This window comes from Leptidea sinapis, chromosome 38 (genome assembly GCF_905404315.1).
Source record: "Leptidea sinapis chromosome 38, ilLepSina1.1, whole genome shotgun sequence".
NCBI classification, from domain to species: domain Eukaryota; kingdom Metazoa; phylum Arthropoda; class Insecta; order Lepidoptera; family Pieridae; genus Leptidea; species Leptidea sinapis.
The window spans coordinates 4,839,935-4,852,618 of NC_066302.1; the positions used below are offsets into that span (position 1 = coordinate 4,839,935).

Here is a 12,684-nt window from a genome sequence, read left to right on the forward strand (position 1 = left end):
ATTAAACTGTATCTTCAAATAAGTTGCTATTGTTCTGTTATCGTTTTTTTAAAAGTGAATTTTTATTACATCGTCTCAAACTTTTTCGTCTGTGTGTTGCATGTTGCGTGACGGTCGGGCGGCGCCTATTATAGTTCGCAGCAGCTGACCGTGTAGTGTATAGACTCATTTAGTTAGTCGACTTTTATTATTTCCCATTATCGTTTCAATTTTCCAAGTATAAAATTAAGATTAATAAAGCGATTTTTATACCCTTAATGGAATATTATTCCAAAATTTTTTAGTTAAATGTCTATAATGTGAAAAAAAAGTTTCACTTTTACCGTGGTTTCATTAAACCACACAATCCTTTTTTATAATAACTGCCATCAGGGGTTGCTAAGCCATCGTCTCAACCAGTCCTTATGCTAATGAGACTTGCTTTCTTTTTAGTCTTCTCCCGGCTTGACAGGAGTCAAGCAATTTAGTGGCCAAGGGATTCGGGTGATTGCCTAGGCGTTGTTAATGTTGGGCATGTCCAGATAATAATGTATCTCGTCTCTGTGAGTAAACCAGGGCGCATTTACAATTGTTTAAGTTGCTGTCACTGTCAACTGACAGTGACAGCAACTTAAACAATGGCATTCAAGTATGGGTAACTACCCATACTTGAATGCCATAGGTCCACACAGGTGATGACTGCATTGTATAGAAGTAATTTATTTTCTAGGGAGAAAATTGAGTTCCGTCCCTTAAAACAATACATGAATTTAAGGTTGACCTCATTTTATTTATGCTTTATATGGGACTTCCAAGTCATCATTGCCTATTTGAAATGGAGGGCAGATGTCCTAATCTCAGGTTGATGGTTATGTGATGGGATTTTTGGGCGTTGGCTTTAATGTGACATTTTGCTAACCAGCGGAACGTGCGGTTTAGTACCTGCTGCAGCTGGTCACTGGCTGATCCAGCTGATTCCTGGCAGTAAAGGCGAGGTCGACCGCATAAGTACAATCATAATTGTTCTACTCTATATGACTAGGAAACTTACTGAAAATACCATCGTGTCTATGTGTGTACCTGAAACAAAAAAAAATTTAATAGACAATTTTTCACAAGATTGATGAAATCTATATATATAAAAATGAATTGCTGTTCGTTAGTCTCGCTAAAACTCGAGAACGGCTGGACCGATTTGGCTAATTTTGGTCTTGAATTATTTGTAGAAGTCCAGGGAAGGTTTAAAAGTAACGTAAATAAATATGAAAATTCTCGAAAAAAAATTAATATAAACAAAAATTTTGTTCTTCCTTAAGTTTGATGTGTCTGAACGACGGGGACGTTCAGAAATCAAATTGAAAGAATAGTTTAAAATAAATAACTAATTAGAATCTATAATATATCTTTCTATCTCTCAGGAGGTAAAAAATAAACTTAATTTTAGCTAATAGTTGGTAGATTTACTACGGTTGTTAACTATCTATCAGATTATTTTTATGTACATTGATAAATGTTAAGTTTTGTCACAAATTAAATTTATGGACCATTAGAATCCATCTTCTATTTCGATCGATACTTTAGACAAGAGTGCATTCTATCTTTGTGAGTGACGATTACCGCTACGTGCGAGAACTTTATTTACTTCGGTTAGCCATTATGATAGTGAGGTTTCAATTATTAAAAAAATATTATTTTATTTATTATATCCAGAACAACGTGTGTCGGGTCAGCTAGTGTACAATATAAAACTTATATACCGTTTTTAAATGGTATATTTATGATTTCATTACAGGTTTAGAATTTCTATCAGTTCTTCAGGAGTGCCGGGTCATCAATAGAGACAAGTGGAAATGAAAATTCGGGCAACGAACGACGTTTTAAAATACATTTGCGTAAAAAAACAATAAAAGAACAATTTAATTCTTGAAACAAGTAATGATTAATAGCTTGAACAATAATTGTTGAGTAAAAATTTAAAATATCTCCAATTAAATTAAACAAATAGCAATAGAGCAGAAAAGAATATTTATTGTAGGTACTCTTTGAGTAAATTGAAATCCACTGACGAAATATGAGCACAAGCATTTGAACCTATACATACATAAAATGTTATTTGGTGAAGTGGAATTGAAGAAGATTACAAAATATGGCTACCGGAAATGTACTAATTCGGCAACTTATTTTCTTTCTTAAAATGCTAATCTCGCGTTACTCAATCGCGATATCAAGCTTTTCTTTTGATGGTTCAAGGTCCTGGAAGGCTATTTCTTCTGCAGCTGTTATTGTTATATGATATTTGGTATATAGATAGATAGCATGGTTTCTAACTCCGGCCGTGCTAACATTTCTTGGAATATTCGCAAAATCCGGTACATTCTGAAATCGAAATGAATATGAAAGTCTCGGAATTGGGTCGAGTAAATTAAGTCCAGTTCAACACTGAATGACACGGCTTTATAAATACTTTGTAGTTGTTCATTTGAGAACACTCGCCATTCTGCTACAGCAAAGGTACTTATAACAATAAGTACCTTGTAGCAACAGCTACAGTCTATTTATTGAGCGACGTTCGGTCCATTGTTCAACTAGAAACGAAAACTCGCTTGGGATCCAAAACGCACAGATTTTTCAGTTAAGGCAAGACAATACTCAAGTTAAACCAACCAGCTGAAACTCTTAAAACAGACCAAAAGACACTTGACGGGAGCCGATATACAATCGGTAACTTTTTCGACTCCTGTCAACCTTAAATACTGATAAAAGTAATATTCTACTGCTCCCACTCATCTGTTCTGTTCGCGAGCGATCATGAAAATCACTCAAGGAAATCGCCACCAAATTATGGTAGATGTTTTACCACGAGCTTACATAATGGTGCCAATTCAAATAAATAGTCTACAAGCGAAGACTTTATTAAATTCCCTTGCATTGTGGTAAGTTGCAAATCGAAACCAAATTTGGAAGTTGTTATAAAAAATAAGACAATATAACCTTCAAATTAGTGCATGTTGCCGGTGAATACTATATCACAATCTTTACATCTCACGGTCACTGGCTCATTGTTTTTTTTTTTTTTTATATGAGAGTGGGCAAACGGGCAAGAGGCCCCAAAGTCGTATCTGTACGGGAAGACCGCTGCCGGTAGTTGATTCCACAAAGTGGCTGTGCGAGGCAAGAAATTTCGAAGAAAACGCGCGGTTGTGGAATGCCAGACGTCTACGTGATGCGGATGGTACTTTGCACGTAATGTCCGATGGTGGAGTTCGGCCGCTGGAATCAACCCGAACAGCTCCTCTGAGCACTCCCCGTGATAAATGCGGTAGAAGATGCAGAGAGAACCCACATCTCTACGCAATGCTAGAGAATCAAGCCAATCGGAGATGACTTGATCGTTGATGATTCGAGTCGCTCTTCGTTGTATGCGGTCAAATGGAAGAAGCTGGTACTGGGGAGCACCCGCCCAGAGGTGAGAACAGTACTCCATGTGAGTACTGTTCTCGAGTACGAAGTACTGTCTCGCCTTACTGAGTACACCAAGCTTTTTAGAGGCCAGTTTGGCCTTCTCTTCCAAGTGACCACGGAACTGAACGTCGCTCGATATATCGACGCTAAGTATGCCAATACAGGCTGTGGCAGTTAGAGGAGTGATCTCGAATCGAGGGGATACGACAAAGGGAGACTTTTTAGTGGTGAACGCACAAACTTGTGTCTTCTTGGGGTTGAATTGGACTAAATTTTGTCCGCCCCATTCCGAGACTTTGCAAAGCATAGTCTCAAATTCAAACACAAGTTTGATCCGGTTCTCGTCGACGCTATCCCGGGACATGTTGGCACGGCCGGTGTAGGAAGCATACCCCGTGCTGTCGTCTGCATAGCAATGAATATTGCTGATTTGCAGCATATCATTGATATGCAGAAGAAACAGCGTAGGGGATAGCACACAGCCTTGCGGGACACCAGAGTTTATGGGTTTTAAGTCGGAGCATGCACCGTTGATAACAACCTTGATGCTCCGATCAGCCAAAAAGCTAGTGACCCATTTGCACAACTTCTCGGGAAGCCCATAGGATGGCAGTTTCGCTATAAGCGCTTTATGCCACACCCGATCAATGGCCTTCGCTATGTCCAGACTCACCGCCAACGCCTCTTCCTTCGACTCAACCGCTTGCGCCCATTTATTGGTGAGGTACGCAAGAAGATCACCAGCTGAACGACCCTGACGGAAACCGTACTGGCAGTCGCTGATCAGCTGGTGCCCCTCTAGGTATCCCAAGAGCTCGCGGTTGATGATCGACTCCATTACTTTGGAGAAAATGGAGGTAATGGCAATGGGGTGGTAGTTGGACGGATCTGAGCGTACACCTTTCTTAGGGATCGAGTGCACTAAAGCCGCCTTCCATAATTTCGGGACTACGCCTGATGAGTAGGAGAGCCGGAAAAGACGGGTAAGGACCGGCGCCAGTTCCGGAGCACATGTCCGCAGCACTATCGGGGGAATGCCATCGGGCCCGCTCGATTTGTGAATGTCCAAGGTGAGAAGCGCCTTAAGCACGGCACCATGCCGGATTTTTACCTCCGGCATATATGAATCGCACCGCGGAATATGCGGTGGTGGTGCACCTTGGTCATCCAGAGTCGAGTTGGACGCGAAGAGGGAGCCCAGGAGATCAGCTTTCTCTTTCGCGTCATGGGCCAGCGAGTCATCATCCCTGTGCAGTGGCGGAATGGCTGGCTGGCAGAAGTTTCCTTGGACAGCCTTGGCGAGCGACCAGAACGCACGAGTTCCCGAGGGAAGGCGTGCAAGTCTCTCGCCAATTCTGCCAATGTGCTTCGACTTCGCGTCAGCAATAACTCTTTTGAAGGACCTGGAGGCATGATTGAAGTGTTTTTTAAGTTCGCTGGAATTCACATCCTTAGATACCACCGCATTGACCCAAGCCTGATAGCACTCCTGCTTTCGGCGAGAGGCCATTTTGCAGGAGCGGTCAAACCATGGTTGGGACCTGCCACCGATAGGCACAGAGGAGGATGGAATGAAGAGTTCCATACCTTGCAGTACCACATCAGCAACAGCGTCAGCAGCGGCATCTGGATCTCCCAGCGAAAAACAGATCTGCCTCCACGGGTAGGATGCAAAAAAGCACCGCATCTCGTCCCACTCTGCTGACCTATAGTGCCACACGCGGCGACAGCCTAAGAAGCGGGGCCGTGTTGGGCGCGTGATCGGCACGGTGCTCTGGATCAGGCAGTGGTCCGACGATCCCAGAGGAGGGTCAATGGAAACTAGGTAGCCGTCCGGATGTGAGGTCAACAGAAGGTCCAACAGTGAAGGTGTATGATCTTGCACATCTGGGATTCGCGTTGGCGCAATAACCAGTTGCGTCAGACCATATGCTAAGGCGAAGTCGTGAACAGATCTCACTGCATGATTGGTGGTACGTGAGCCTAGCCATTCGGCGTGGTGGGTGTTAAAATCGCCAAGAAACACGATCTCTGCAGTGGGGATCTGCTCCAACACGGAATCTGTAGCCATTTGGATGTGTTCGAGGAGCCGGTCAGTCTCTGCGTTACCGCTATGGGACCTATACAGGCATGCGTAGATTCGGGGACGGTCATCGCAGTCTACACGCAGCCAGATGATGGATAGGTCCTGTCCTTCAAGAAAACTCAGACGTCGAGAACAGACATCCTCCCTGACGTAAACGCACACGCCAGCCCGTGGTATAAAGGAGTGTTCCAAATTATACCCATCCATTATCCACAATTAATCCATTGTGGCGTAAACGGGGTCGTATTTCATTACGCTACGCAATAGGTTGATTTGTTATGTGTTTCTACTCAGATTATCAGAAACAGTTAACTTATTCCCATAGCAAATCTAGTTAATCAATAAGTACTTTGTACTATAAAGTAGCTATAAACCTTTCAAGAGGTCCGAACTGAGTATTTTTCCCCAATATATGTATCGCATGGTTGATTCTGCGACAGTTAATAGAATTTGATGTAACATATTGGTCTGTCAGGTCACACCTTCACAGCTCAGTAAAGCCGGCCACAAAACAATGTGTGTAATGAACGCTTCCTGTGGTGGGCGGGACACGGACAGCCAGATAGACTCTCTGGCATTTGGCACGCGCGGCTAATGAGTAGTTCAGAAGGGACTCGCCGCTAAGCAGCCGACACGCGAGCGTCTAGAACCGCCAAAGTAGCGGGCAGTCTCCAGTCTCCACCAAGACCGCGGCCATTGCGGAAGTCATCACTTGACGAATTCAACGCCGTCGGTCGCTGAAGACTGTACACATCTGCTGTTAACCACGGTATTAGGTAAATGTGGTTCCTTTCTTACATTTTGTCGATCTTTTAAGTCCCATTAACAGATTATATAGTGCGATTCATAGCCCAAGATACCATAACCAACTAATAGTAGCACATATGTACCTATAGCATATCTAATTATTTTCTTATAAAACCAAATATTTTTAAGTTAATTATTAAATTATATACTTTTTGAACTGGCCTAACCTACAATTACTTTCAGAAATATAGGTTCCTCCTAGTTTGGCCCAGAAGCTTAAACTTTTGTGTATTTTAAACTAATTTCACCATCTTCAAGACAACTCACTACAAATTTGCACTCGTGTCAATTCAAATTTTTGCCGGGAAAATATTTTTGAATAAGTTTCAATCTATCCTTAGGATGTTACCTTTCGCTACCGACCAGCACCGGATCTTTTATAAGTGTATTTGTACCCATTTTAAAGATATTGTAGAGTTTAAAGTTTCATCTTTATCAAATACTTAGCTTATTCATACAATTTGTTATTATTACAGCTAAGCTAACCGTCCTAGCGCTCCTACTAACTGAGCTAAACGTTGGTAACAGCTCTGGGGCATTTCCTGAAAGGCACGGGTTCGAATCCCGTATCATCCATTAAGTATACTTAGCTTAAGTATTAATGTAATAGTTTTAATTAACTAAGATCCTATTGGCTGGTATTTACAAAATAAATCACTTTGAAAATTATAGAAGCTCTATTAATGGTTTTAAAAATGTTTCATGTTTATAACATGAAATATATTTGGTCAATTATGTAAATAAGATTCATGTAGCTCCCAAACAAAGGAGGCGTTACAAGTAGAGATTTTGATGCTGTATATCTAGAAAGAAGTTTTTGGGAAATTCCATTAGTTTTGGCGAAATAAATTCCCATTACACTGAAGCCCTTAGGTGGGCATAGACTTAGCTCTCATATCTTATTCTAACAATTGTATATTGTATCACATCGCCGCAATGAATCGCTATATATAAATAACAAATATCATGCTAAAAAAGAAGATTCATGCAAGATTCGATAAATAATAGTATGTGTGCTGTGCCCTGAATAGATCTCATCGGCTTGCGTTGTTACACATCTGTGTGTGTGATCTCTGACCCTTTATCTTTGCATTGCCTGTTTTACCATTCGTGGACCTCACTTCATGGTAAGCTTGTGTGTTCTTTTATTATTTAATTTTAAATACTCATTCTTAAACTTACTCTTAATGATTTGTTCGAAGATAGGTAGATGTTTCATTATGTATTTTTTTGATTTTTTGCTGTCGAAAGAATGTAGTATATTAATATCTTTAATTAGTAACTATCTACAACCATACTTTTTAAAGTTAAATTTATAAATTTAAATAATGGTTATTTAATTTATATAAAAAAAATTAATATTAACTGCAGTGAGTATACTAATATTCTCATAGTAACTCACTATATTATTTCAATTACCAATTCAAAATATATTAATTAAATCAAATTACAGTAACATGGTTCTTATTCTGTATTTAGTATATACTGTTATATATTGCTAAACATTATATTTCATAAAGTAAAAACATCTGATCTTGTAGCATTTAAAAGAAAATTATTTTTGCTACTCGGACTAGACACGCTTTTGTGATTCTTATGTTGCAAGAAAGCAAAGGCAATGATTTGCTATGAAAAAGAAGTAAACAAAATAAAATATATAATATGTATAATTAATGTAGTAAACTTAGATAATTTATCTTGATATGATAGCTGTAAAAACGTCGAAAAAAATGTGTTTCTAATCTCTATTTTGAGGAATGAACACACACGGACAATAAGTGTCATACAAATCGCGAGTGTAAGACGTAGCTTGTCACGCACACTAAAGTATAAAACCTGGCCTGTTTTTATCGGTTGTCTAAAAGCAAAAGGCTATATCTAGACATATTATTAATCTAAGGTAGTAAGGATTAAGTAGGTTACTAATGTCTTTAATATTATCAATAAGAATTCAGATAAAGTTGAACTATAAGATTCAAGAATCCCTTGAAATCAATTCTAAGAGATACCACACATTAGAATATATTTTCCTTTACAGGTAAGTAGTTGAATAACGTAATTGTTACAGTAGAACTCTAGATTTTTTGGTGTAGTTATTTAGTTACGCTTTGGTTCATCATGTTTTTAGAATCTGCTAATAATTAATAGTACATACTAAATTGATTTAAATACATAATCTAAGCTGTTGAAAAATTTTCAAAGTGAAAGAATAATGAATTATGAGAAAAAAAATACAAATATTGGACACATTAATGAGTTATTAATTGTAAGATTTTTTTACTAAGACGTTTAGTTACTTCTTATAACGGTACTGTAGTTTGTCAAATTATCTGCGAACTGTGTGGGGATCCCGCCTCCCCCACATATTATGTAATTGTACTTACAATTTGGGAACGTTTAATTTGTAAAGCACTTGTACACTTATCAATCATTGTCCTTGTACTAAATTCCTTCCAATGCAATGCGTTAAAATATCAGTATAGTTCCCTACATACACGATATTACGTTAGTAGTAGGTATTCTTAATATAATATAGTGACTAGAAATAACATACCGATATAAAAAAAATTGTTAAAGTTTGTGGAATCAGGTTTCTAGCTCTAATAAAACAAAAAAGTGAAGTAACGGCTGTTTTCAATATCGTATCTCTAGTTACGGATACATTGCTGTCACCGTTTAATGACAAGATCTTATCTATCCATATAGTTATGTCCTATATAGTTATAGTCCAATGCTTTTCGTCAGGGGTGCTCAAACGGTCGATCGGGATCGACAGGTCGATCGCGAGTGCTTTTTGAGTCGATCTCGAGAAAAAAATCCGGTATAATAAACTAAAATCGGTAATTACGTACCATCTTATGAAAAGTATGCTCAGGACATCCAGTGTCACGCTTCAACATCCAAAGTCACTCTTTAGTTAAGTTTAGAACTTTAGAATGCGTTTGTTTTGTAAGAACCAATAAACTCGCAATTTTGAATAATAATTATGAGTTTTTTCATAGACATTTAAGAGCAGACCTACACTTACCTTGACTAAAAAAATGCATATTTCGCGCAAAACTAATATCTATGTCACCGTGACACTCTACCTAGACGACAATCCTTCATCACACATACTTGAAGCCTCTCAGAGCCGATCGATCGTAGTGTACAAATTTTGAGGTAGATCGCCAGCAGTTCAAGCTTGAGCACCCCTGCTTTATGTCGATATGTTATTGAAATGTAAGTAAGTGTAAAAGGATATATTTGTCTACCTCTAGTAAGTTAAACTAAAGAAAGATAGTTTATTGAAAACGGCCGTTAGTTGACACTTATCTAACGACTAGGATTGGGCACTCGCGCCTTATATAAGTTTCAGCTTTATTGACATTTACTAAGTTCAGCTAATTCATGAAACACTTCAAATTGGTCACGATACTTTAGTTAAATCGTATTCAAATTAGTGAAGCTCTGTACGGTAATCTCAAATAGATTACCGCAAAAAAAAATGCTAAGAAAATACAAAATACAATTTATCGTCCTTTTTATGGAAGAGTGGTTTTTAGAAAGGTGTATCCGCTGTTTTTTGAAGATACTCTTGTCGTGTCATCCTGGGTCTGAAGGTATTTGTAAAGTTTGGTTGTACGTGGTAGAATTTTCGTTGAAAACTGCAGAAACACCATATTATATTCCGATGGTGGGGATGATATCCAAATTTGTGGCGTGTCGTATCAAATGGTTCAAGCTGTTATTTTCCTGGGGTACACTAGACCAGTTTTTTTTTATTATTATAATAAGAGACGAGACGAGCAGGACGTTCAGCTGATCGTAATTGATACGCCCTGCCAATTACAATTCAGTGCTGCTTAGAACAGTCGAAAAACCCAAAAATTCTGAGCGGCACTACAATTGCGCTCGTCACCTTTAGACATCATGTTAAATCTCATTTGCCCTAGCGTTTTTAGTTGGTGTAAATTTATAAATATATAACTCTGAGAATGACCTGTATTGACCTATATGACAACAATAACTGCGAGGGCTTATCGCCACGTTCCAGAAAAACAGTAGACTGTAGTAGTCATTAACCGACTCTCGTAGTTGATTAAAAAATATTCCTATCGTAGGAAATAGGTACAATATTATGTATCCATATATCTGACGACCTGTATAGCCGAGTGGTTAGCGATCGGTAGGTGCTATGGATGTTTGTTTCCGAGTCATGGATGTTTATATGTATTTATGTATGTTTAAGTAAGCATGTTGTATTAAATATATTGCCTTGCGGGTTGCAAGGCAATATATAACACAGGCCATATGCCTGATTTGGGGCAAGATAATTTGTGTAAAAGTGTGTCATTATTATTATTATTATTGTTATCTACTGGAAACCAAACTTGGTACACCTCCACGTGGGGTTATACATAGTTATAATTTGTTCAAATGTATATTAATAAGCTATTGTAAATATTATAGTTCAGTGTACAAACATTGTTATTCTGATAATAAATAGAATTGTATTCAAAATATTTCAGCTTGACGCCATGGTTCTAGCTTTAAGGTCACCTGGAGATAGGTTAAGTTTTTGTAGAAATTAGCAAAAGTCAGTCGATCAGTGATAAAAATAACGATATTACAATTATGCATGTATATCGATTTTTGGGGTTGTACAACCTTTGTGTTTTCATAAATTATCTAAACATGAGCTTAACTTAATAGATTTAAATTATCAGTCACTCTTATTGTTTGATAACTCCTATTATATAAAACATAACTGGTGCGGTGCCAATAAATTGTTTCTCGAACTTGACTTAAACATAATCCCGTCTGTGCATATTATTTAAATAAAATTTGATCGGAAAACTCCTGTGATCCTTATTGTGTACGCGAGCCATCGCGGCGGTGTATACTTATTTTTTTTTACAAAAAGCGGTTATATTCGAGGCTCTAAATAAAATTGATGGACGTGAAATAAATAATGAGGGATCAAGGCCACATTCGTAACCGACCAGTCATGTGTCTCGCCAAGTAATTGACGGTTTTTTGTGCTGGTGTTCTCAGAGTATCACAATGGACAGCGTGTGGAGAGTGGGGGTACTGGTGGCGTTAGCCGCGACGTGGGGGACGCAGGGCTGCGAGCTGTCCCCCAGCTACGACGCGGCCCCAAAGTCTCCCGGGGACAACTTCTACAAGCTGATCGTAAACGGACAGGTGGAGCGATACGCGCCCGAACAGAGATACGTCGGTGAGAATACACCTTATATTATTAAAAACAATATTTTTAACCGGCTATCGATTCAGGATTTCATAGAAAGCAGTGTTCAAATTATATCAATCTTCGTCATCATAATCATTTCCACCGGACGACGTCCACTGCTGGATAAAGGCCTCCCCCAATCGCCATGACGATCGGTCCTGTGCTGTCCTTCATCCAACGTCCCTTAGTGCTCAAAAACATTAGCACAATACGATACCCCAAAATGCCACGATTCAACATCTAGTCGTAGGCATTTACGTGTTTCAAAAATATATCCTATACAAAAAAGCCACAAATGTTTGGCTAACTATCCTTCATAATGAGAGTGAAGATCTTCTGATCAGATTGACATGTAAAGCACACGCGTATTAAAGATGTAACTCTTTGTACAACATACACACTTTCACACACATACACGCCGTGATTCGCCGGAGTGCCCATTGCCCACTGGAGTCACTTAAGACGCACATACGATTTGGAAGACAGTCCTAGTTATTGTCTTTTGTCTTCCAGTCAAAGCAACAAGCTTTGACTGGAAGAAGGAGTCCTCCAAGAACAGTGTAATTAAAAAGCAGCTAACTATATAGTTAGACAAAGACCCTGATGACAGAGAAGGAAGGTCGGTAGTAATTTATATACCGGACTATAACACCAAAATATATTAGAAATTTTGCTACCTCTATAAAAACCTATATACGTAACACACATACACTGACTTACATACATACACACAAACACTACTTTATCTCACAACTGAAACCCACAGAAAAAACATACCTAATATTTATAAGTTTCCAAACTTGTTTTCTGTAGTCTAATTTCTTTATAGCTAAGTGTCCGATAGGAAAAGTTGCGAAACATTCTCAATTCAGGAGTCAAATGACAACCTAACGTGAAGCATCGACCAAGAACTACCATTGAAATTGTTTAAGATATTCTGAAATATTATAAATAACTTTACAGCTTCTTTCTTAATAAATATAACCAAAATTTCATGAGACATCATTTTAGAGGATGGAACTCTTCAAATTCTTTTTATCTACACTCGGAATACCAATGAATCAAAAATCCTTCCTATGTGAACTTCAAGATATTTACATCCATTATAAAGTGATTC

At 38.5% G+C, this 12,684-nt stretch overlaps 2 protein-coding genes across 3 annotated transcripts in view; one reads left to right on the forward strand and one right to left on the reverse strand.

The window, feature by feature from the left end:
- The window catches only part of LOC126975834 (phosphatidylcholine:ceramide cholinephosphotransferase 2-like), a 140,458-nt gene that overhangs the window by 59,360 nt on the left and 68,414 nt on the right, over nt 1–12,684 (reverse strand). The window lies entirely within an intron of this gene.
- The window catches only part of LOC126975828 (spondin-1), a 30,837-nt gene continuing 24,290 nt past the window's right edge, over nt 6,138–12,684 (forward strand). The window contains exons 1-2 of one of the 2 annotated variants that reach the window (XM_050823860.1): nt 6,138–6,303; nt 11,372–11,555. In XM_050823860.1, coding sequence (XP_050679817.1) covers nt 11,381–11,555 — 175 coding nt within the window. In that variant the 5' untranslated portion in view covers nt 6,138–6,303; nt 11,372–11,380. Of the gene's footprint in view, nt 6,304–7,427; nt 7,462–11,371; nt 11,556–12,684 lie in introns of those variants that run through there. The other variant, XM_050823859.1, reaches the window with a different exon arrangement.